This window comes from Agrilus planipennis, unplaced genomic scaffold (genome assembly GCF_000699045.2).
Source record: "Agrilus planipennis isolate EAB-ADULT unplaced genomic scaffold, Apla_2.0 scaffold94, whole genome shotgun sequence".
NCBI classification, from domain to species: Eukaryota; Metazoa; Arthropoda; class Insecta; order Coleoptera; family Buprestidae; genus Agrilus; species Agrilus planipennis.
Genome location: NW_020439120.1, coordinates 988,775 through 1,016,621, shown reverse-complemented (window position 1 = coordinate 1,016,621; position 27,847 = coordinate 988,775). Strand labels below are relative to the sequence as shown.

General features: G+C 34.7%; 1 protein-coding gene across 1 annotated transcript; it reads right to left on the bottom strand.

The window, feature by feature from the left end:
* Positions 1 to 1,233: 1,233 nt before the first annotated feature.
* On the bottom strand, positions 1,234 to 23,086 carry LOC108742083 (chymotrypsin-2-like). The gene is made up of 5 exons (XM_018477106.2): positions 22,988 to 23,086; positions 22,575 to 22,767; positions 8,695 to 8,833; positions 3,136 to 3,402; positions 1,234 to 1,478 (listed from the first exon to the last, which is right to left on the bottom strand). The coding sequence occupies exons 1-5, from the start codon at positions 23,031 to 23,033 to the stop codon at positions 1,329 to 1,331; spliced, it is 795 nt and encodes a 264-aa protein (XP_018332608.1). The 5' UTR covers positions 23,034 to 23,086; the 3' UTR covers positions 1,234 to 1,328.
* Positions 23,087 to 27,847: the final 4,761 nt, after the last annotated feature.

The window sequence follows — 27,847 nt, the reverse complement described above, 5'->3', positions numbered from 1 at the left end:
GTTGGTCTGTGTTCTGTCGGAGCTGCCTGCGACGCGCTGATGAGATCCAAAAACATCGAAATCGCGATCCGCGTCTGGCAGTTTCGACAGAATACAGACCACTTCGAATTATTTTATTTTAGAAGTAATATCCTTCAATAAGATGTTTCAATCGCCTTATAAATGGTGGCAATGTACTTCAGCGGAGTGTTCCGACAACCTATAAACAAAAACAATATCCTTCAGTTGCATGTCTCGATCACCTTATAAATTAAAGGCAATGTACATCAGTGGGATGTTTAGATCGAGTTATCAATAGAGGCGATATCCTTCTGTGAGATTCTTTTGAATTTCATAGCTCTTTGCTTTACTATATAATAAAGTTGTTATTATTTTTCAATCTTGCCTTTCTTATCATCTTAATACCTTACCTCCAGTAACGCCAAAATAATCAAGATGCATTCTAATCAGGTAATTAAAATAAATAAATAACAAGAAACAGGTGCAACTTAGTACACGTGAAAGAAGTGAAACTTCTTTGGCGATCTCTATACCTTTATAACGAATAAGTAATGACTGGTAAAAGAAACAAAGAGTACGAGAATTTTTAGGATTTATGTTTTCCAACAAATTTTATCTTTAGTCCACCTAAGGAGCATTGCTTCAATTCGTTTCTATGTAATTCAATAACAAAAAAATGGTCAAATTTTTTTCGCTCCCGTTTATTTCTCCAAGTAGAATTAATACATAATAATACTCACTCTTAAATAAATATTAATTGTTGTTAAATAAACATTTACTGTAATACACTTACTGCAATATAACTGCACAGATATAACCAAAAAATTAATTTAGCACTATACTATAGTTCATATACACTATACTATAGTAAATGAGATGCCGGTCATTAACAGTTGACTGTAATGCCGATATGCGCATGCGCGCCTTTCTATTCTCATAGCCTATCGCTTCGCGAGACAAACCGATGCAAAACGTGTCGTTTCATGTGGTTACAAAATACCGACGTGACATGGATGGTGGAGGCTCCATTTTTAAATTGAGCGTGACAATATTAACCACTGTTGGTAATTAAAAATGTCAGGAGGAGATAAGGTATATGACGTCGGAAGAGCATGCGTTACTAATTCATTTTGAGAATTTTGTTCTTTTAATAACAGGAAGTGTTTGGTTATGGAAAGTTTTTGCGAATGGCGAAGGACTAGCGGTCAGTCATGCTTAACACTGAGAATCGAATATCGTGGACGACATTTATTAGTAAAGTAATAAGTACACGTTATTGTATAATGCAGAATAATAAGTAAGTGAAGAAATAAACCAAATTATTTTTATTAATTATTCGAAATAGTATTGTATATCCATCCAAGGAAATACATTACACTGGTGAATACGTCAGGCTTATCTGCTCCACATGCTTTTTGTATACGTGTAGCTATCCCTATGAGATAACCATCTATTACCATAGGCCCACCTGAATCTCCCTAGAAAAATTAATATAAAACTAATTCAGTTCTGTAACTGTTCTTATATAGTTTTGTACATAAAACAGAAAAGAAGCAATTAGACAGGACTAGCAAANCTACTTATTTAAATTTGCAGTTTTAACGAAATGGGTGTTTACGACCTACCAGCTTGCATAAATTACATACTTAACAAAACAAACGCCAGCAACGATATATTTTATGTTGGCCATTCCCAAGGTGGTACTCTATTTTACGTGTATGCTTCATTGTTTCCCGAAATCGCCGCCAAAAATATTAAGATTGCCTTCACCTTGGCACCTGCTGTCTTTTTAGGACATGCAAATAGAGTTACCAGAGCAGCAATTTTATTTCTTGTTGACAATAAGGTACGTCCACAATTTGTTACTGAATCCATATGATTTAGAGTAATATAGTTGCAATTGTGAAAAGTTATTCATGTCAATTTTTTGAAGTGAAACTTCTTTACTCACGGTAGGGTAAGTTCGTTTCATGCGAGTTGCTATGTAACGAAATCATGCAACGCATTTCCCTGGCTGTCTGTCCTTATGTATGCTTAGTTCTTTAAAACTACGCAACGGATTTTAATGCGTTTTTTTTTAATAGATAGAGTAATTCAAGAGGAAGGTTTATATGTACAATACATGCATAATATAGTAGAGAAACACTGATAATTTTAGAGTTTTGTAATGTGATGTAAATAAACAAATTTTTTTGCTCGAATAAAATAATTCGAAGTGGTCGGTATTCTGTCGAAACTGCCAGACGCGGATCGCGATTTCGATCTTTTTGGATCTCATCAGCGCGTCGCAGGCAGCTCCGACAGAACACAGGCCATTTTTTAACTGCTGGCTTAACAGTGCGTTATAGAAAATACTAAATGGCGCAGCATACGTAATCCTAAAATGTAACATCGTGCTACAGATGGCGTTTACTGCGCTATTTGTAGTATTTTCTAAATTTTTTTGCGTTTACATTGCAAACGCTGGCTGAACCCTACGAGATAGATCAAAATAATATACTACAGTATTGTACACTTTAAGAAAGTCTACAAAAAAGTCCGCGATGGTATATGTCTATCTCTTAGAGATCACCCACAATAACCATTTTTTATCCTTTACTTTTTACGAGAAGTAATGGCTTATTTACGAAGCGATTTTAAGCAATACAGCTTTACTCTTTATCCAATTAAGTACTTTTAAATACATTGTGCATTTAATATATATCAATACGGCGCTTTACAGTATGTAATTTAAATGAATATTTTCGAAGATATTACAGATTTAAAATTCAGGGACATGGCGGTTGCGGCGGTACCGGCCGGTTTGTATTGTCTAATGAGAAAAAAGCTGTGATTGTTGTATATAAAGACATTCTATAGTATATTTACTATCAGCATTGCACCCGTGCGAAACATAGTGTACAAATAATACCATTAAACCAATTCCTTAAACCCCATCTCGGTATGTTTGTGTGTTTGAAGAAGTTTCACTTCAGTAGCGTGTTGTATAATTACACGTTGCATTTTTTTTTAAATTCATGATTTTGGAAAATTATAACCTGTATGTTATTATTTTATGTTTTGTGTAATGCATATACTACCGCTATCCTAAAGTAATTTTATGAGAGAATCACAAAGACACATGTGTTCACTTACTAAACAAATGCCATAACCATCTGAATGATCCAGACAAATATGTGGTTCTGCTATTATTTCATTTTTATTCGTCATACATTTTTCCCGGGTTGCCAATGGACTTTTTAAAACGTAAAGTTTCATATTTCTTTCTTTTTCCTTTTTTTTATTGCGTTCAGTCCTGCCGAATCCTGTTACTAGCACAACGTCACCCGCTTTAGCACAAACACTGTTATCAGGTAACTTTATCTTTTGCACACCGTCACCGAATTTAAACGGCTTATCAACCTATAAAGAATCTTTTGTTAAATCGGTGTTGGAGAAAGGAAAGCTACATTTTTTCCTTAGCTGAAATATTTAATTTAAAATCTTATTTAGATTATTTTTGATTGATGCTCAATGTAAAATAAACGAAAATATGAATGTGCATATGTAGATATTCCTTATTTAAGTGACTGGTAGTAGTAAGTAGGTACTGATTTCGAACGCAGTTAAATAACGTCGAATAATTAGAATTACGTTTACGTGGATTTCTCCTTTCATTCACATTTTTAAATTAAATTTAATTTTCTATTCTATACATGCAAAGTATATGTTAAAAAAAGTTGTAAAAGAAGGGTTGAAACTGTAGGAAGTGTGTAGTAAGTGCACTATTATTACTTATACTTACCTACATTTTAAATTTAAATATCAAACGTAGTACATACATAGGTACACATTTTTTAATCCATCTATAAATTAAAGGGGTAATTGAATACGTAATATTGATAATTGAGACACTGTTACAAATACGTTTCACGTTTCTTAATTCCTAAGATTGAAACGTACAGTTTACAGTGTTACTTAGAATCCTTATTAGACAGGTATTGTAATCACCAAGACCCGGGTGTTACCACATTATATCAAAGTTGTTTTAGGGTTTGTTTAGATTTCTCCGGTAAATAATTCTTCTCAATTACAGTGGATGTCCATGGAATGTAGTAAAAACATTGGTAAATAAAGAATAAGACGTTTTTAGGAATGTTGTAGGTAGGGAAGCAGGAAGAGAAATCGTCGCCACCCTTGAAGTTATTTGTAGGCATAAGGTAGCGATTGAATGGTAAAGAGAGGCCGGCGAACCGCGAACTCGTGCAGTGGAGAGGGAAGGATCTTTGAGTATAAAATAATAGTCCCACAGGTTCCATGAAAAAGGTAGTCTCCGACATTACACTTACCCTGGCAAAGAGAGCAACCCTTGGGAGTTATATTGTGGCACATTACTTTTGTATGATTGGGTGCGTCATCTGACTGGAGTTCGAGACAGAGTTCCAATAATACGTGTGTTTCATTTATTCGTCAAAGAGCTATCGAATTTGCAAGGTACAGTCCAACGACACCTGGGTTTGATCTGACCCGTTCAAATTGGTTCATTCCCGTACGTCTGGACGACGCTGAGTCCGATCAGGCCTCTGTCACTTGACTGGTTCCTGCCGCCTACCGAGATTTTCCGTGATGCATTCCCTAGTGGAGGATTCTATAGCCACACCTGACGTAATGGTAATCAAAGTTGTAAGGTATAGTCCAACGACACCTGGGTTTGACCTGACCCGTCCAAATTGGTTCATTCCCAGTACGTTTGGGCCACGCTGAGTCCCATTTGACCTCTGTCACTTGACTGGTTCTTGCCGCCTTCTGAGATTTTCCGTGATGCATTCCACTAGTGGAGGATTCTATAGCCACACCTGACGTCAAAGACACTCGGAGCGAAGGTGAAAGCCGCTGGTACACAATTTCTCTATTTGTAGTTTGATATTTTCCACCATATTCGAATTCTTGCCCTTTCTTTCATCTCTCGAAATTAATTCTTATGGCTACCATCATCAATTTTACTTTTAATTATTATTTACTGTCTTCTTTTATAGTAACTACATTATTTGGTAAATTTGTTTGTTGACACAAATTTAGAGTTGTTTATGATATAAATCTTATTGTATATTTTTCATTGGTCTCGGTAGTGGGCTTAACGATAAGTTAAGTAAGCCCACGGCAAGCCCTCCAGTTTGGCTTAATAAAGTTTTATAAATTGAGGAGCTTTAATAGTTGATTGTAGCAATCATCTCAAGGTTTTGCCACTGTGACAGCTGGCTTTATTTTAGTACTCATTACCAGGTTTGTTGGTCTGAACTTTCATCAAACTAGTGGCGACAACCTTTAGTGGGATGTCTAGACCAACCTTAAAATAATACCCTTCAATAGGAAGACTCGACCACCTTATAAATAGAGGCGATACCCTCAGTGACATTACTTCCGTTTGTAAGGTTAGGTTAGGTTAGGTTAAGGTATATCGCCTAACCTTAACCTAACCTAACCTAACCTTACAAACGGAAGTAATACCCTACAGTGGGATGTCTTGACCATAGACGTTTACTAATGGACATGCCTTAGTGGTTAGAATTGTGGTACAACAAAAGAAAGAGATGGAACGAAGTTTCGGACATCATCCATCTCTCTCACGATAGTGCGTCAGCGGGTCATGAAAGAGATAGCTCTAGTCCGAAACCATACGTCATCTCCCTCACTTTTCGAGTCAAGAAATTATTACAACGACATACGACTAAGGCACGTCCATTAATACATGTCTATGGTCTTGACCACCTCATAAATGGAGGCAATATTCTTCAGTGGAATGTCTCGACTCGATTACTTGTTACAAACCGTAAATTTCCTGATTTTGTTTAAATGTTACTTCTCGGCGCTAGCTCTACGAGTATTATTGACTTGTAATATACATTATAGATATTTGAAATTAACACTTGGATTTTTTTGCGGCTTTTTCAATCCTTGCAATAATTCTAGCATTATTCGTTTGTACGGGGCTCATACGTAATGGTAATCAAAGTTGTAAGGTATAGTCCAACGACACCTGGGTTTGATCTGACCCGTTCAAATTGGTTCATTCCCGTACGTCTGGACGACGCTGAGTCCGATCAGGCCTCTGTCACTTGACTGGTTCTTGCCGCCTACCGACATTTTCCGTGATGCATTCCCTAGCGGAGGATTCTATAGCCACACCTGACGTAATGGTAATCAAAGTTGTAAGGTATAGTCCAACGACACCTGGGTTTGATCTGACCCGTTCAAATTGGTTCATTCCCAGTACGTTTGGGCGACGCTGAGTCCCATTTGACCTCTGTCACTTGACTGGTTCTTGCCGCCTACCGACATTTTCCGTGATGCATTCCCTTTAAATATCAAACGTAGTACATACATAGGTACACATTTTTTAATCCATCTATAAATTACAAGGGGAATACGTGATATTAATAATTTAGACATTGTTACAAATACGTTTCACGTTTCTTAATTCCTAAGATTGAAACGTACAGTTTACAGTGTTACTTAGAATCCTTATTAGACAGGTATTGTAATCACCAAGACCCGGGTGTTACCACATTATATCAAAGTTGTTTTAGGGTTTGTTTAGATTTCTCCGGTAAATAATTCTTCTCAATTACAGTGGATGTCCATGGAATGTAGTAAAAACATTGGTAAATAAAGAATAAGACGTTTTTAGGAATGTTGTAGGTAGGGAAGCAGGAAGAGAAATCGTCGCCACCCTTGAAGTTATTTGTAGGCATAAGGTAGCGATTGAATGGTAAAGAGAGGCCGGCGAACCGCGAACTCGTGCAGTGGAGAGGGAAGGATCTTTGAGTATAAAATAATAGTCCCACAGGTTCCATGAAAAAGGTAGTCTCCGACATTACACTTACCCTGGCAAAGAGAGCAACCCTTGGGAGTTATATTGTGGCACATTACTTTTGTATGATTGGGTGCGTCATCTGACTGGAGTTCGAGACAGAGTTCCAATAATACGTGTGTTTCATTTATTCGTCAAAGAGCTATCGAATTTGCAAGGTACAGTCCAACGACACCTGGGTTTGATCTGACCCGTTCAAATTGGTTCATTCCCGTACGTCTGGACGACGCTGAGTCCGATCAGGCCTCTGTCACTTGACTGGTTCCTGCCGCCTACCGAGATTTTCCGTGATGCATTCCCTAGTGGAGGATTCTATAGCCACACCTGACGTAATGGTAATCAAAGTTGTAAGGTATAGTCCAACGACACCTGGGTTTGATCTGACCCGTTCAAATTGGTTCATTCCCGTACGTCTGGACGACGCTGAGTCCCATTTGACCTCTGTCACTTGACTGGTTCTTGCCGCCTTCTGAGATTTTCCGTGATGCATTCCACTAGTGGAGGATTCTATAGCCACACCTGACGTCAAAGACACTCGGAGCGAAGGTGAAAGCCGCTGGTACACAATTTCTCTATTTGTAGTTTGATATTTTCCACCATATTCGAATTCTTGCCCTTTCTTTCATCTCTCGAAATTAATTCTTATGGCTACCATCATCAATTTTACTTTTAATTATTATTTACTGTCTTCTTTTATAGTAACTACATTATTTGGTAAATTTGTTTGTTGACACAAATTTAGAGTTGTTTATGATATAAATCTTATTGTATATTTTTCATTGGTCTCGGTAGTGGGCTTAACGATAAGTTAAGTAAGCCCACGGCAAGCCCTCCAGTTTGGCTTAATAAAGTTTTATAAATTGAGGAGCTTTAATAGTTGATTGTAGCAATCATCTCAAGGTTTTGCCACTGTGACAGCTGGCTTTATTTTAGTACTCATTACCAGGTTTGTTGGTCTGAACTTTCATCAAACTAGTGGCGACAACCTTTAGTGGGATGTCTAGACCAACCTTAAAATAATACCCTTCAATAGGAAGACTCGACCACCTTATAAATAGAGGCGATACCCTCAGTGACATTACTTCCGTTTGTAAGGTTAGGTTAGGTTAGGTTAAGGTATATCGCCTAACCTTAACCTAACCTAACCTAACCTTACAAACGGAAGTAATACCCTACAGTGGGATGTCTTGACCATAGACGTTTACTAATGGACATGCCTTAGTGGTTAGAATTGTGGTACAACAAAAGAAAGAGATGGAACGAAGTTTCGGACATCATCCATCTCTCTCACGATAGTGCGTCAGCGGGTCATGAAAGAGATAGCTCTAGTCCGAAACCATACGTCATCTCCCTCACTTTTCGAGTCAAGAAATTATTACAACGACATACGACTAAGGCACGTCCATTAATACATGTCTATGGTCTTGACCACCTCATAAATGGAGGCAATATTCTTCAGTGGAATGTCTCGACTCGATTACTTGTTACAAACCGTAAATTTCCTGATTTTGTTTAAATGTTACTTCTCGGCGCTAGCTCTACGAGTATTATTGACTTGTAATATACATTATAGATATTTGAAATTAACACTTGGATTTTTTTGCGGCTTTTTCAATCCTTGCAATAATTCTAGCATTATTCGTTTGTACGGGGCTCATAGAAGAACCTGAATAAGTTATTATTACCACACAAAGTAATTATAAAACGGTCCTACTACTACAGACGATCACAATTATTACCAGTTCGTACCTAACTCTGGAAGAATCGATCACAGTATATAGGTCCTTCGCTTAATTTGTATTAATTGGATGAAATAATTGATACTAATTCTAATTTGAACATACTTTCATAATTCCAATGTCGTAATTATGCTTATCACCAAGATACTTTTCGTGCATAAGTAGTTTAGCGACTCCTAGTTGTTGTCCGCATTCGTCTATCCTGGATACTCCAGCTTTCACCATATAGTCACAGGTGTTATTACTGCAAAAATATGATTTTATACCTATGGTATACCTACACTTGCTACAGTTGTACAAAAAAAAATTATAAAAAAGAGTTTGATTACACTTTGTAAAATATTGTTTTTTTTTATATATATTCATTGTTTACGATTTTTACTCTAATATCTTCTTAATATTCTTTTCGTTCAATAAAGTCTTTATCTCTACATTCTATATATTGGTTGGAAAGGCTGATGGTTTCGAATGAATGAGGTTATTTGTTTATTGGTTGAGTAGACCCATAGGTAATACATAATCAGACTGTAAACAGATAATCTGAGAATAAGAAATATGTAGGCAGTCTGTGTTGGTTTCGCCCCGTGAGCGAACGAAGTGTGTGTATCGAGATTGATACAGAAATATAATTAAAAATAGCATGCTTTCACCCCTGGTGCACTGTTGCCCGGCCAAAATAGCCGTGGTTCCTTCGAGTGGGGTTACTCGCAATTAGGGGTGTTGCGGGCTACTCGAATGACATGATTCTGGTGGCGAGGGTAGCTTCATGTAAGTACCCCACACCCGTTCATTGAGATGCTAGTCCCTAAAGGGGGCTGGGCGTCTAGGGAAGCCTTACTTATTTTAGGGTGACTCTAGCTAGTTGTCGAAGAATAGGAATACGTATAAACAAAACTGGTAATATATTGGATACGTGTACAATCTTATGGTCCAACTGAACTAGGGGGAAGGCAACCCCCGGTGAGTACATTAATGTTTATTTATTGGTTGTCAGTAACTGTTAGTTTATTTTGGGTCTACCGGAGTATCTGTTTGACCATCCTAAGTGCAGTCAGGATCTGTTTGGGGAAAAGAATCCATGTTATTAGGTGAGACGAATTACACCTGATCACTACTATTTATTGTTTCTTATGTATTATGTATTTATCAACGCCCTGTAAAAATTATCCAGTTAACAGTTCAGAAGTGGGATTCTACCTACACAGCTCTCTTGACTGCACTACGTGATTTTAATATCGTTATCATCAGCCTTCTTTGTGGTTTGTAGTAAACACCCTGTATGTTATTTTAACTTCTTTAGGAAGTATGAAATGTTTCACCGTATGCGAACCAAGCCANTTTTTTTTCACATTTATGCCATTCTTGAAGAAATAAGTAATAACGAAAATCTGCAGACACAATGTTTACGGGCTGAACACCAAAAACCAATTTTAGGAAAATTAACTATTTTCAAAAATATTTAGTTTTGGAAAACATTATAAAGATATATTCTTCCAAATTTTATCTTCTTTTGCTAATGTTTTGCTTAATGATTACGTTAAAATTATAAATTATAAAAAGCAAGAGTCCCGCCACTCCAATTCAAATTCAGCTAACTGTAAGACAGCAAAAATCCGTAAATTAGAAATTGTAACTAGTTTTTTCTAATGGGATGGCAGGGCTATTGGTGAATCCCAAAAAAAGCTAGCGCGCCTTGGCAATACTTCAATTGTGGTGTGGAAATTTGCTTTAATAAAATTACAATTATCGAGATGAAATTCATGTAGGGTACCTAACAATGTTTACACCTAATCTTTTGTCTTTTGTATTTTGTTCTTAATACCTACATGTTGAAGTGTATTTTAAATAACGTCACATACTATCAGTGATGAACAAATGTTAGTTATTTAATAATTCAATTCATTTTTATCGTAATGGGTGTCTAAAAATCATGTGTAACGACGTGTAGTAATAACAAGTAAGACTCGCAGATTGGACTCTCACATCGAAGCAATGCGCTGTTGCCAAATTTCTCAGCATGGCTTGTATTAGAGACGGCTGTGGTAATACATAATCAGACTGTAAACAGATAATCTGAGAATAAGAAATATGTAAGCAGTCTGTGTTGGTTTCGCCCCGTGAGCGAACGAAGTGTGTGTATCGAGAATGATACAGAAATATAATTAAAAATAGCATGCATTCACCCCTGGTGCACTGTTGCCCGGCCAAAATAGCCGTGGTTCCTTCGAGTGGGGTTACTCGCAATTAGGGGTGTTGCAGGCTACTCGAATGACATGATTCTGGTGGCGAGGGTACCTTCATGTAAGTGCCCCACACCCGGTCATTGAGATGCTAGTCCCTAAAGGGGGCTGGGCGTCTAGGGAAGCCTTACTTATTTTAGGGTGACTCTAGCTATTTGTCGAAGAATAGAAATACGTATAAACAAAACTGGTAATATATTGGATACTTGTACAATCTTATGGTCCAACTGAGCTAGGGGGGAAGGCAACCCCCGGTGAGTACATTAATTTTTATTTATTTGTTGTCAGTAACTGTTAGTTTATTTTGGGTCTACCGGAGTATCTGTTTGACCATCCTAAGTGCAGTCAGGATCTGTTAGGGAAAAGAATCCATGTTATTAGGTGAGACGAATTACACCTGATCACTACTATTTATTGTTTTCTTATGTATTATGTATTTAACAACGCCCTGTAAAAATTATCTAGTTAACAACTTTAATTTTCAAAATTATACAAAACCATTTATAATTTCAGGATCCTATTAAAACAATGTTGTTTGCACAAGCAGTTTATAGTTTTTCATCCAATGTAATACTTCGTTTGTATTGATAAAACGATTTTGTTTATTTTGAGAGACTATTTTGGTTCTTATTCTTTAGTACCTTGTTTTTGTTGTCTTTGCGTATTCCGAAGCAAATAAGACGAAGAAGAAAAAAGTCTTTCTTTATCACCTACACAAAAAACAATGCAACTCTTAATGTAATTAATTTTTTTAAATCTTGTATTATAACGCGTCAACTAAAACTAATATCTAAATATATTAAAATTTAGACTGAGTGCCCATAGCGCCGCGATATTAGCAGGTAAAGTTCGATTGTGTCTGTGGTGCCGTGACAATTTATTAAATACGTAAGCCTGTGTAAAATGGATTTGTTTAATATTGTTTACTTGCTTAATGTAATTCAATTGAATAACATTTTCAACTTATATTTTAACTTTCCTTCACGCTTTATTCAGGCTTAGGACTATCAGTTTTGTACAAGTAAAACGGGCATATTTAAAAGCTTTTTCAATCCTTGCAATAATTCTAGCATTATTCGTTTGTACGGGGCTCATAGAAGAACCTGAATAAGTTATTATTACCACACAAAGTAATTATAAAACGGTCCTACTACTACAGACGATCACAATTATTACCAGTTCGTACCTAACTCTGGAAGAATCGATCACAGTATATAGGTCCTTCGCTTAATTTNATTTTAATATTGTTAAAAAAAATCAAAAATGAAAACACGCAGGTCCTACAGTTTAGGATAACTAACAAACGTCCCGCGCTGTTGCAGCGTAGCCAAGTCGCACACTAGGTACTGATTAGCTTATGCAGGAGAGTCTGAGTCTGAGATTTACTTTACACATTGTTTACAACAAAATAAATACCGCTTCTTGTACCGATTTTGTATGGAAATTATTTATGTGAATATTATCTGTCTATTCTCAAAATTAAAAAAAAAAATGTAAGAAAATTAAACTTGTTAGACACTAAAACCTAGATGAACTATTATAAAATGTATAAATTAACATACGTTCAAATAGAAATTTAAAATGCTAATATTTTCAATGTTGGTACCGCAAAATGGGTGGAAATTTTTAGTATGCGTTCATAATACAGATAGATATTTACAATTAAATTTTAAAGATGACCGTAAGAAAAATTTTTTTTGGGAACGACTTTAAAGTTAGAAACCTTCGTCATAATACGTATAGGATTAAGTAACCTCATTTACAGAAATACAGAGTTTGCATTTGAGTCACACTCACTACATTATATAAAGTTACACTGTTCTAAGTTCTGGGTGTATGCCAATACTCTCAAACATTTCCCCATGTCTGTATTAACTTAATAGGGATGATGACAGTAACCAAGAATCACTAAAATTATGATGTAAATTAATAATAAAGAACTAAAGTATTCTAAAAAACAGTATTTGTTTTTTATTACAACTGCGCTTAAGTTAATTTTAGTAAAAATAAAAGTACAAAACCTGACTATCTGCCATATTAGATCAAACGCCAATAGGAGGCGCGTGACGTCACGCTTTCGTAAACATTCTAACGTTCTGTTTAACGGTCGAACTTGTTAGCTTGTTTTGCTCATTTAGATATTATTTGCTCTGTGGCGAAATAACTCTTATTGTTTTTTTGNTATGCAAAACAGTAACTTCGGTATTTGTTTCATGTTTTTGCGATGTGTCTGCCTGCTATATGCCGTTTCGGACTGCTATGCGATGACCCGCGTAAGTTAAAGTGGTTTATTGAATTCGTAATTAATCCTAATTTTACATTATTTATTGTAAATCATCGTAAGTTGTATTCGGAAAATATTTATATATGAATTTGAAAGAATATCACGATTAAAAATCTGTAATTTGACTTCGAACGCTTTGATTAAGTCAAACATTATAATGACTGTTTTAAAACACCTTGTAATTTTATATTTAATTCGTTTAAGTGAGAGCATAAATCAGTGAAAAGTATAATTTTGCTAGCCATTCTGCATCCAATAATTGATTGTATTAGTCAATAATGTTCTCATTATTCAGGAATACTCTTATTTCCTCCAAACAATCTACAAATCTTTGCAAAACATTTCCGCTGCTTAATCAGCGTACATTTTTGTATAAATGTAAACTATTGTACAACGAGTTTACTTCGTTTAGCAATTCTTGAAATTTTTTTTATTTAGTGCTCGCGCTGATATAAAATTGACTAATTTTGTTACAAAACTCAAAATATCATCAAACATTTTTAAACCTGTTTTGGCACATAACGCTAGTAGGTGAATAATGCAATGAAAATCAAGAATTGTGTGTCCAATACGTTTTGTAAATAAATTTATAAATCCATTTTCCCGTCCAGTTAAGCTGCGGGCCCCGTCAGTTGTAACTGACACAATTTTAGAAGAGAACATATTTCTCTTTTTTCCACTGCATCTATAATTGCATTACAAATGTCTAATCCTTTTGTTGTTGTTGTTAATGTTAACAAACTTATTAACTCTTCTTTAATATTGTTTTCAACGAAATAATGTACAAAATTGCTAAGCGGGTAGAGCCTACCCGACTAGAATTCTATTTAGACATTCCTAAATACGAATGCGGACCCAATTAGGAAACAGTGAGGCAAACCAAAATATGGAAAGCCTAATTATTACTTTAAGAGACCCCCATTAGGTTGGCCAAAATGAGGCACGCATAACGAATGCCCTATCAAATTTTTTGGGAAACCTAATTGTTACCTCATAAAGCCCCCATTGAATTAGCCAAGATAAGACATGTTCAGATATTACCTCATGAAATTTTTGTGTGGAACATGTGTGGCACGCCTATGTTAGGCGCCACTGCGCAATCGTTAATACGAACCTAATGCCGATAATGTAAGGCTGCCTAAAGTTAGACATGCCTAAGTTTTGCCCCCCTTAGGTCTAACATTGAACACGTGCGACCTTTGATATAAAAATATTTGTTTACACCGAATTGTTTTAACAAAATTTCTCTAATTTCTATTAAATTTTGATTAATTAAGTAAACTACCTGCAGCAAAAAGAAATCTATTAAATGTTTTTTATATTTATTTAGTAATTGTCCTTATTTTTAATATGAATACGATTTACATGGATACCTTTTTTATATTTAAGATAAATATTTGGGAGGGATTCATGGTTTAAAATTGATAACCATAGATACAGTAATAGATTAACACAATTTTAACCAGTCGTTTAAAACTTCTCGCCTAAAGAAGACGTACCTTCCCCGAATCAAATTTAAAGGGATTATTTTCAGTATAAAATATCCGGACAATGTCATGGTTTAAAATTGATAACTATAGATACAGTAATAGATTAACACAATTTTAACCAGTCGTTTAAAACTTCTCGCCTAAAGAAGACGTACCTTCCCAGAATCAAATTTAAAGGGATTATTTTCAGTATAAAATATCCGGACAATGTCGTTTTATTAAATAATACAAAAATTTTACAATTGCTTGAAACATATAACTTTTTTAAGGGGGGGTAGCTTAAAATCTCTGGAATTATATTTAAAAAAAAACATTTTATACTTTTCCCTGTAATTCAAAAGATTTAGAAATGTGGCGTGTATGTAGAAAAAATACGTACGAGGAAAATTATAAAATCACAAACATCAAGAAAAAATGTTATGTCTTAATATAAGTAATAATAATAAAGAAAAGTTGTGTATTCTGCCATTAGTTCGCATGTAAATGGAAATAAATAAATAACTGCATTGTCTACTTAAATCTATGTATGTTTTAATTCTTTGTCGGTATAATCATGTCGAACAATAAGCGACAGTGATGTACTGGTAAAACGGAACGGCGAATAGATCGCCTTATCATTTGTTTGGTGTTCTGAGAAAGCCGATGTTTTGTTTTCTTTTATAAATCCCGTCTCACAATAAGTTATTAATGTTCGGATGCAATATACGCGGCAAGTGCAGAAAATGATATGGCTTGAATATATGTACAAGAAGCGACAATTTGCGCCACACCTGTATCTCAAATCGTACCTATATTGAATGTAATTTATTAAGCGTATATTATTCAGTGTGCCACGGCTTTTCAAGAAGAGTAGACATAACAAAATTTTAAAAGTGAAGTGATAAAAAATTTCAACTGCAAGATAATGATACTGCACTTAAAGATTGGATTCGTTTATAACAAATAAGAAAAATCGATATTGTTTTAAGCGCATGGGTTTATGTGGACAAGCAAGGAGATACATTAATGTGCAGATTTATGCCACTACCTTACGATAGACAAAAATGTAAAATTTTGTCAAAAATGACAAAGTTACTTTATTGAGCTTCGTGGAGCTGTAAGTAAGTAAAATAATTTTCTTTTTAATTATGAATTTCTTGAACTTATCGGGTGAATATAATTTATTATTTTAAAACTTTGATTTTGTAAACAAATTGAGTAATGATATCAGCTTTAAGTAAAAAATTCTGACTACCTATTTTATTAAAATTTTCATTTTTTTCTTCATGCATTGAATATAAAATTTGAAAATTACGTAGAATTTTATATTATAAATGAAACTGTTTTTTCTGATTCTAAAGTTATTGTCCCTGGTAAATACACGTCAAGATACTGTAAGAAATTGTGGGAGCATAATGCGGTATTATATTTTGGAGAGATTTGGTACTGAAATTCACGCCTGTGAAGCCAACTGAAGGAAAGCCTAAAGTATTTAAAACTACAATTTTTTATAAATTAATAGAAGGTACTTTGCAATAGTTACAGTGCATTTATTAATATATTATATTATAAATATATAACTTCTATTGCAGGCATACTTACTAGAAAGTCTTTGAAATCGACAGATGATTTATCAGTTTATCACCTATAGATATTATTAAGGCTATATCACTGCCGCTATTGGGGTGGTGGACGTTCAGCCCGTAATAAAAAAAAGGATGATGGAAGTCTAAACATCGATGTTTAATGTTCTCTAATATATAAAAATGTTACTCTGCATATACTATACATATATATGTACATAGCGTTAGGCACATTGTTTTCTATTTCCTGTATTGCGTTTTATTTAATATATGTGTAAAGTATTGCTTACAATTTTTACTTATAACCTACATCCCATTTTTTTTTATGAGTGTAAATTCAAATAGGAAAACCTCATTGGGTAGATATTAGGATATAATTAAATGAAGGCACAAGGGCCTAATGAGGAAGCCGCATTAGGTCCGCATAACCCAATATTCGTATGCCACATTTCCTAATTACAGCCTAATGTTGCCCTAATGAGGTTTTCCTAATTAGGCATTTTTGGGGGCATGCGTTACGTTCGTGATTAGGGCCTAATGCGGTTTCCGCATTATGCCCTAACGCGGAATTAGGCATGCCTAATGCCAACCTCTTGACTACCGAACTCTAAATTCTAGTCGGGGAAGACATACGTGATTTTCCTTTAAAAATTACGACGCACGGTAGGGTAAGTTCGTTTCATGCGAGTTGCTATGTAACGAAATCATGCAACGCATTTCTCCCGCTGTCTGTCCCTATGTATGCTTAGATCTTTAAAACTACGCAACGGATTTTAATGCGTTTTTCTTTTTAATAGATAGAGTGATTCTAGAGGAAGCTTTATATGTATAATACATGCACAATATAGCAGAGAAACGCTGATAATTTTAGAGATTTCTAATGTGATGTCGTAAATAAATACATTTTTTTGCGCTTACATTGCAAACGCTAGCTGAACCCTACGAGAGAAATCAAAATAATATACTACAGTATTGTACACCTACAAAAAAGTCCGCGATGGTATATGTCTAACTCTTAAGGATAACCCACAATAACCATTTTTTATCCTCTACTTTTTACGAGAAATAATGGCTTATTTACGAAGCGATTTTAAGTAATACAGCATTAATCCTTATCCAATTAAGTAGTTTTAAATACATTGCGCATTTAATATAGCTCAATATGGCCCTGTATAGTATGTAATTTAAATGAATATTTTCGAAGATATTACAGTCTTAAAATTCAGGGACATAGCGGTTGCAGCGGTACCGGCCGGTTTGTATTGTCTAATGACAAAAAAGCTGTGATTGTTGTATATAAAGACATTCTATAGTATATTTACTATCAGCATTGCACCCATGTGATACATAGTGTACAAATAATACCATTAAGCCAATTCCTTAACCTCCATCCCGGTATGTTTGTGTGTTTGAAGAAGTTTCACTTCAGTAGCGTGTTGTATAATTACACGTTATATTTTTTAATATTTATAATATTTAAACAGGTCAGTTTTGTTGTCTAGAATAATAACAGAATTAACTACACAAAAACATATACAATATTGTACATAAGCTCACATATTTATTAAATTGTCGCGCCACTATCAGCACGCTCAAATTTTACCTACTACTATGGCGGCGCTACGTCAAAATTTAATTTTCTTTACTTCTGTATCACAATTTGATGATGTTCATTAATTCAGTTCTCGATTTGGAAATCACTGTTTTTTGATGTTTCGAATCCACAAATGATTCAGTATAATTTAATTTAATTTTAGATTCAAGGTTTACATCGTACTGCCCACCGTTGCCGACGTTCGCAAAATGTTACCGGTTGTTTCAATTTTTGATAGAAATGTAGGAGCAACGATAGGTAGCGTTTACGTTGAGTAACCGCAAAAATGTCTACAGTTTTTTCATTTGATTGTAATACCACAAGAAACCGTTAAAATGAAGTGAATAAATAAATGGCCTAAACACAACAAACCACAATTATACCTAAATGATGTGGGAAAACTAATCTTCAAGCAACATTTTTATTTTTAAACATACTGATTTGCTGGAACATCCATGTAAAATAAGTCAGTTTATTTAGGGGTCACGCCTGACCGTTGCATATAGTGTTCTTCTCTTGAGATTGTAAGTAATGGGAATTGTGTAAAAGCTGTGACTGCTTGGTGATTTTTTTTTTAATATTTACTGATTGTTTAATTTTTTAGGTTTTATTTATTATCTGTTTCGGTTGTAATACAATGAAGGCATTATTTAAAACCAGAAGAAAGTATGCAGGGTCTAATTTAAATTGTCAAATAATTTGTAGTCCAGTAAAATTAGGTTTTTATGTTCTAAAAAATTAGTTACCATCTTTTTTTTAATCGATATATTCGAGTGTTTAGAAAAAATATTAAAAGAGGAACACGAAATTACTATCGTCTAAAAAATTATTCAAGGTCAAAATTCATAAAAAACGTTTTTTGTAAATAAAGCGCATTCTATGGCTCAAAGATCAGTTAAGATCGTTATAGAAATGAAAAATAAGATAATTAAGATAACAACGAATAGTTTAGGCAATAATTTACTCCGAAATTTCCGTGCAAGGCATATATCTACTTATTTCTCTTTGCTTAGCCCATTAGTTTAGTCTACAGTCACTTAACAACATGAGTCTGGTCGAACGGCGAGTATTGGGATCCGTCAAATGGGCATACACCATCTAGTTGCAAAATTTATAACTCGAATGAGGGAAAAATTTACATAGGAACTGTACATGCAAATTGTAAAATTGTTTATGAAAATAATAACACGTTAAAAAAGTAAAAAAAATTTGATGATGGAGTCGACGAAGTTTTCTTCTAAAGTTAAATCAAATAAAAAGTTAATATGTTCAGTGAAAAGCTGCAATATCACTTCAGACATAGATCTTCACTCTTCACCTACATTAACTACTTTCCAATAAAAACTAACCGTTTTATATATGTAAAAAATATATTCGGAAAATTAGAGAAAAAAGTAAACTAATAGAAGCTCGGATGAAAGCACTAGGTATCAAAGAAGTGAATTCCAGAATAAAAATTTGTTCACGTCATTTTAATGCACATGATTATATTTCAGCAAGTATTTACCATCAGCCATAACCTTAATATTTAAAACTAGAATCATACTAAAATTATAAAGTGAGAAATTATTTATTCCTGTGTAATTGATTTAACACAATTCTAATGATACGATATAAGTATTTTGAGGTTAAGAACCTACCTGCTGCAATACAACAAAGTTGCAATAATGTGTTTGCAACGTTCTCTTAAATCGGCTTTGCACGTGCAAGTCATTGATATGATATTGCTTAAATCACCCAGAATCACCTCACCAATTATATAACGTGAATCACTTTTTAAATCCGAAGTTTGTAAAAAGTAGGCAGTAAACTTGACGGAATTTGAAGGCTAGCTTCCGGATTTATTTCCGAATTTTATAATGTGATTGGCATTAAAAACACGCTCACGTTCAACGAAATTTCCTTTCCGAGGGTTTGTGTCAGCCAAATCACATATTGTGTCAATACTTATCATTTTAAAAACTTGGAAATTGCACGGTACACTATAGGAATTACGATAAATTTTCCCTAATCGGCGCCACGTTTTTAGGCTCCTCCCATTTGACGGATACCAATACTTCATTTACTTTTTAAAGCGATGTGCCCCTTCCAATGTCTCGGATGCGCGCTGGCAAAATCGTAGGTAGGGAGAAAAAAGCTCATTATATTCTCGACTCATTCAACATACTTTTTCATACAGTATCTGCCAACAGTTTTGTTCAATCATGAATAGTAGTGCAAGTCGAAAACAAGCGTTAAAGCCTTTAATATGTTTTCAAATATAAATAAACGTCTCGTTGATATTTTCAGTAGTAAATGGTACCAATAACAGCACATTTGAGCAATGCAATTGTAGTGGATAAAATGGTCAATTTTTCCGTGCAGTACTGTACGGATTATACGCTCCTCGCCGGTTAAGAGTTTGGCCGAGAGTTGTCTCCTTTCTTTTCTGGCCTAGAGCTATTCTTTTCTACTTTGCGCCGGTCAAACTGAAGGTCACATCGCTACAGAAATTAAATGAAGTATAGTGGCCATGATTGTCCTTTAGCGAGGCCAGAGCGCTTATGCAATATATGAGACATACAATAAGACATTTACTTAAAAGTTGATTATTAAAGAATGACTAGATAAATCGGTAAATAAACTCAGCACGTTACACATGTAGCATGTGCTTCTTGAGGTTTGCTACCTAAAGAAGACTTTTTACTATGTTAATAGATTTCTTTGAGGAAATGGTTAATTGAAATCTCACAAATCACTCCACTAAAATTGCATATAATTTATGGCAGAATTCTCCAGGGGAAGAATCGATTATTCTCATAACTATTTTAAACTTTAAACAATGTGGTTTCTAAATTAAAATGCAATGACAATAATCTGTTAAAGGTTGTTTTGAATATTCGTCTCATTTAAATAAAATTCGCACAAAATAAGCAGTTTCATCTGTAAGATTTCAAAGTTACTTATTTAGCGAACAATTCTTTAATTCATACTGAATTGTGTTCAACGTCAGATAATATACCTATTTTTGATTTTATTGAAATCATCGAAATCTAATAAAAAATCTCTATCAACTTTCAAATAGTTGGGTGAGAAAACGTTTGTGAGGTATTGAGGAATTGCAATCAGTTTTAAGGTTTGTTTAGACTGAACACCATTCACTATTACCTGCACAGATCTGATCAGAGAAAATAAATTTTTAAAATAATCCTGTGAGAATCTTTCAGTTTATAAAGATACAAGTTTCTTCTTTTTAAAAAGAAACATTTGTATAAGAAGAGAATATTTATGGAGAGATAGAAGACGAGTTAAGTTTGGTGAAAGAGCAGGAAAGTAGGAGACCTCAACGCAGTAGTAGGTGAAGATAAAGTGGGTGCAATAGTAGGTTCTTTTAGATTAGGCAATAGAAATGATAGGGGAGATAGGCTGATAGAATTTTGCGATAAACTTAACCGTCGCGAATACACTATTCAATCATCACTTTAGGAGGCGCTATACGTGGAAGATATCAGGTGATTTAGGGAGATGTCGCTTAAATTACATACTTGTTAGGTAAAGATTTAAAAATCAAGTAAATTCGCGAACGGTTAATTTAGAAATAAGAAAAAGATAGTCAAAGGTATGAACCATTGACGGTGGGCGCGATTAGAAGGTTTCGAAATATGATTTTACAGGCGAATGATGAGGATACCGTGGATAGAGAAAGTTAAAAATGAAGAGGAATTTGAAAGAATAGGAGAAAAGAGGGCTCTCAGAAACAGCAGTTAAGAAGAGTAGAGGTAAACCTAGATTAGATTACTGTTCGCAAATAGTTAAGGATGTGGGATGTTGTAAAGAAGATTTCCTCAGGATAGGAAAGAGTGGAGGTACGTGTCCAACGAGTCTTTGGACTGACGATCTTATGATGATGATGAACCTTGCATATAATCTTTTAAGCGACAGTAACTTCGTACTTTTTAATTTTTCCTTTAAAACACCAAAATAAACTCATTAAACAAAGATGGTAACTAAGTTTTTAGAACAGAAGCCCCTCTTAAATCTAAAGTGACTGAACTGCATTATTGTTATCAAGCTGTTGTTACTTACATAAATTGTTGATAATGGTATTGCAGTCAAAACATGTTCAATTTAACAATTGTTACATTATTGAAACATTATGTACACCAAGTGTCTCTTTCTAATTCACTATAATAATATCAGAATTGTTGACGTGACAACGTCTTATAATTCGATGGAGCTGGCTGCACGCACGAAAAAACATGACTCATGCGGCGTTACCTCGCTCTGAGGCGTTCCATTTAAGGCTTGAAGTGTAAGCGAGAGCGCGGAACGAGCGACAAAGAGGCACAATCGGCCTCCGCGTTCGGCAGCGTTCGACATCTGTCTCTCTTCTACTTGAGTGAGCGATGCGTCCGCGTGGACAGCTGCTATACAATAATATATTTCCATTTACCTCCTTCTTTATATCCATACAAAATATCTATCAAACAAATAAAATTAAAATTTTCTTTTGAAAAATGAAACCATTCCATCAGTATTTTCTTATGACGTTGTCACGTTCAACTATCGTCAGTAAACCGACTTTACAGACAACCGATTTTTTTTTTCTATGTTTCACTAATGCGCAAGTTATCTACTTCAACAACTCCTCCGGTGGGATTTATGAATTTATTTATTGAATTTAATTTGTGCGCCACCTGGACATCAAAATAAAATAAAATTAATTATTCGCCACTGTAACCCCCGTATAAAATGTGGTTCTAAATTTTGTGAAAATTTATTAGTAAATTCATTGACGTTTCTGTAACTGTGTGCAATGTTCGTTATTTTACCTACCTTGCAAAACAATGAGCAGCAGTGATAATGAATTGGTCTGCAATTATTATTGCTCCGCATACGAATTGATTTGTACTAAACAACGCAACCTGGTACGGGTAATCTTTAACGTCAGCCTCTACTCCATTAATAATCATTTTATTAGGACGTTCATCCATTACATTTGACTCTGGATTTATCGAATTCCAACATCCTGATTTTAATATTTACCGTTAGGTACATATTTTATATGGATACCGTGTAATTATATACATTACAACGACAAGGTCAACTTAGTTATTCGGATGGGTCTATTAAAGAATTGTTAAAAGTTATGATATACAAATAATTGATCCACAAAGAAACGATTTTGTGGTGATTCAATTTACTTTATTATCTTTAATATTTATTTATAACGTCATATTGTAACTTACCGCCTGTGGCGACATGGATCACAAGAATATAATAAAAGATTTTCATTACCGAACAGTTTCAGCTACAAATCACGCATAGATATTAATTTTATATGTGTTTTAGTAATAATAGTACACAGATGAATGATTATGTATCAACTGCAGTGGTATATATAATAATACACCTCCTACTAGACATTCGCTAGTAATTATCATTACTTATATTTGAACAATGTCCTAATAGAAATATCCAATCATATTAAAACCATTGTTTTATGCGTATTATTGTTCTTCAACACGGACAATTGACAGTGCGAATTAACTTTATGATTATTAATTAAAATTTAAGAGTTTGCATGAAGATAGTTTTTTAACGAGTAGTAAAAGTAATCAGTTGCTCCCACTTCTTGGGAGCCCAAACTTTCGTATAATATTTTGAGTTGCTTTCTTCAATTGTTAGTTTTTCTAAGGCACTTCTTTCGGAGATTTTCCCAAGAACGGAAAGAAGACTAATTGCCCATGTAGGAAAATACCAATATTGACGACAGGCCCAAACCTGGACCAGTAGTGGGAAACCAATTATTGCCTTATCACTACTGGTCCAAGGTTCGGTTAAATGCCAAGGCTAAGTACATTATCGTTTCGTCAAGTTTGGTCCAATACCGGACTCCCAAGCATTGACTTGTCAATATTGGTCCAAATTTCGGTCAATGTCAAGTGCCAAGACTAGATTAGTTAATGTTTCGCCAAGTTTGGTCCAATACTGGACAGCCAAGTATGGTTTTGAAAATACTGGTCCAAAGTTTGGTTAATCTTCAAATACCAAGGCTAGGTAGAATAATATTTCATTTAGCTTAACCAATACTGTTACAGCTAAACACTGGCCTGTCAATAAGTTCGGTTAATTTTCAAGTGCCAGCCTAGGTGTATTAACTTTTCGCCGAGTTTGGGCCAATATTGGGCAGCCCAATATAGGTTTGAGAAGACTGGTCCAAAGTTTGGTCAATCTTCAAATCCCAGACTAGGTAGAGTAATATTTCGCTAAGTTTGGCCGATACTGTTGCAGCCAAACACTGGTCTGCCAATAGTGCTCTAAAGTTCGGTTAATTGTCAAGTCCCATGCCTAGGTTTATAAACGTTTCGCCGAGTTTGGTTCAATACTGGGTAGGCAAGTATGGGTTTGACAATACTGGTTTAAAGTTGGATTAATTGTCCTTGCCAAGGCTAGGTTTATTAACGTTTCGCTAAATTTAACCTATTGGGCAGAAATGTATGGATTTGTCAATACTGGGTCATGGATCAAAGTTCTATCCCCTTAAAAGAAATGAAAGTATCCCGGCTTGTTATATGTATGCTGCTATTATTTATCGGGTGCAGGCGACAAAGAAGGCAGCAGGTTGCAGCGGCTCATTGAGAAGCCTAATGTGAGATAATTTACCTTATTTTACTGATATTTATCACGTAAATATACGTGTACCATATGTTTAGGGTAACTATTTTTTTTGTATATTATCAAATATTAATAAAATGTTTGTTTTTTAATTTTTACTTCTTCCTAAATTGAAATAATCAAAAACGTCAAAAAAAAAATAAATACCCAATCTTGGGCTAATATTGTTCATCAAATATTGACCCAAAATAGGCTGCTCAATTTTAGATAAGTATTGTTAACCAAGTCTTGGTTACGCATTGGCTGTCCAGTTGTGGGCCAACTTTGGCATCCAGGCTTGGTCCGAAGTTATATACCAAGTATTTGCCATGCTCGGGTCAATATCGGTTGCCAATTTTGGATTAGTTTTGTTCACCAACTCTTAGTCCAGCATTGGCTCTCCACTCGTGAGCCAATTATACTAGCCACTCTTGAGCCGAAGTTACATACCATGCATTTACCATGTTCCGTCCAATATAGGTTGCCAATCTTGGGTAAGTATTGTTCACCAAGTCTTGGTTCAGCATTGACTGTCCAGTTGTGGGCCAAGCTTGGCAACCAGGCAACAAAGTGTTCCTGTTGTTATCTCTACTAAATTAAAGTACAAAATAATTTTTCTGACTGGGACAGGTTGACTTTTTTATATTTATACATATAGTAACTGCTGAAAACTTATGATACAGATTTCCAGATTTGCTGGATGAAGTAAGACTGCAATTTACTGGATTATTCTATTTTAATATAAATTTGGTTGCAACGAAATTTAGAAGAAACATATTTGCAATGGTCAAATCAATTAATCCCATGTGCGGTGCATGCTGATCAACTGTTTGTAACAAAACGTTCATTATACACTACTAGCGACCCGCCACAGCTTCGCAAGGGTGCAATGCTGATACTTAATATACTATTGAATGTCTTTATATACAACAATCACAGCTTTTTTGTCATTAGACAATACAAACTGGCAGGTACCGCCGCAACCGCTATGCCCCTGTATTTTAAGTCTGTAATATCTTCGAAAACATTCATTTAAATTACATGCTGTAAAGGGCCATATTGATCTATATTAAATGCACAATGTATTTAGAAGTACTTAATTGGATAAGGATTAATGCTGTATTGCTTAAAATCNGTGAAGAGTTTGCCAAGTCACTGGAAATTTTAAAACTAAAACTTAAATCCTTAGTAAGTACAAACCTCAATGACTCAAATTATTTTACGTTTCCATTGGTCTTTATTTTATCGAGGTTCTACTGTATTACATACTAGCGACCCGCCCCGGCTTCGCACGGGTAATAATTATTATTTTCCTGGCTATAGAGCTCCGATAAACGCGTGCGATCGCTGCTAATCATAAAGTGCTACAAGTACCGCTACGTCCCTGCATTTTAAATCTGTAATATCTTGGAAAATATTCATTTAAATTACATGATGTAAAGGGCCATATTGATCTATATTAAATGCACAATGTATTTAGAAGTACTTAATTGGATAAGGATTAATGCTGTATTGCTTAAAATCACTTCGTAAATAAGCCATTATTTCTCATAAAAAGTAAAGGATAAAAAATGGTTATTGTGGGTTATCTCTAAGAGGTAGACATATACCAACCCGGACTTTTTTGTAGACCTTTTTAAGATGTACAATACTATGGTACATTATTTTGATCGATCTCGTAGGGTTTAGCCAGCGTTTGCAATGTAAGCGCAAAAAATGTGTTTATTTACGACATCACATTAGAAACCTCTAAAATTATCAGTGTTTCTCTACTATATTATGCATGTATTATACATATAAACCTTCGTCTTGAATTACTCTATCTATTAAAAAAAAACGCATTAAAATCCGTTGCGTAGTTTTAATGAACTAAGCATACATAGGGACAGGCAGCGGGAAGCGATTTTGTTTTATACTATATAGTGATGTAGAGAAACAATACGCAAAATTTATAAAGCGTAGATGGTTATTAAAAGAAAAACGTTGGATGTGGACGAAAAGGTTCCTTTAATAGCCTAGAAGGAAGCGAGAGAGGGTAGTGTTAAAAGACGTTTAGGACCCAGCTCATGCCTATAGTTTCGTTTCAGTGACATAAATTAAAAATTAATTTCCAAATTCTGTTACTTTTCCTGTCCATATATATAAAAATGAATGTTTGTCTGTATGTCCTTTATAGAATCGTAAACTATGCATTTGATCATGTGATGATCTTTAGCAAAGTTGTTGTGCATGAGCNAAGCTGAACGTAATGGACACGCTATTGATCCAGTAAACATACGGTATACGTACCTGGTGCCTGAAAAAAAATCCAATGTATTGAAGGCACCAAGTGGTTGGTGAACTTTTAGAATTGTCTCTACAGCGAGATGATCAGATCCAGACAGATCAATGTGCCGATCCACATCTGATTGTTTCGACAGAACACTGACTACAAACTTTAGTTCTATGTCATCATTACTTAAATAATATAACCATCTATTGCTGCCTCTGCTGGCTGCGACACCATTTCGACTCAATCAGCAGAATTTTGAACTTGCCACATGTTAACTTCAGTTGTGCGCGGGCAGCTTCCGTTTCATTTGCCCTTATGTTGCGAAAATAAATACAACTCCAATAAAATTTGACTAAACGGCAAAATCTGATCGATTTTCGTATTAATTAGTAGTCGTTTAATATTTTTTAACAACAAAGCAAGCTCTACAACAGTCCTTCCACAAAGAATCCCGGTTGGTGCCAGAGTTTAACAGACTTTCTTCCAGATAACGTCTATATCTCTTCATGATTCTGCTACATTTATGAGGATAAATATTTATTTATTTATTTGAAAACCAGTAAATTTACATAAAGTAAATCTAACAGAGGTAAACGTAGTTACCTGTTCGTTGGACCGGTTATAAAAAAAATGGTATATAATAAATCTATAATAAGAAGTGATAATTTTATTATTACATTTTGGAAAGAAAAATGCATAATCAGTAAAGTACGTTCTCACGGTAACATCTCATGCTCGTCGGTTGTAAATAGTTTCAGGGATATAACTCAATCAGCCACTTTTTACACTAATAAACGAATATCGTAAGTAGCGTTTATTAATAAGATAATAAGTACCTACTTACACTTCATTCTACATCATAGTTAGTAAGTGTAACACATAATCAAAGAAACAAACTAAATTGCTTTTATTTATATTTCGAACTAATGAATTGTAAATGAATTTAGGAAAATACGTTACATTGGTGAATACGGCAGGAACACCACGGGCATATACAGTTCCAAAAGAGTGAAACAATCTGTACAGAACTTTACACATGTTAGTATCTATTATTCGCATGTATGTGTGATATATTCTGGAGAGGGTACAAACAGACCTGTACGTTACGTCGCCGACAAAGTGAGCCCTTTCCTAACCTTTTTTGATCTCACCGCTGTTGCAGAGAAGCCACGAAGAGTAA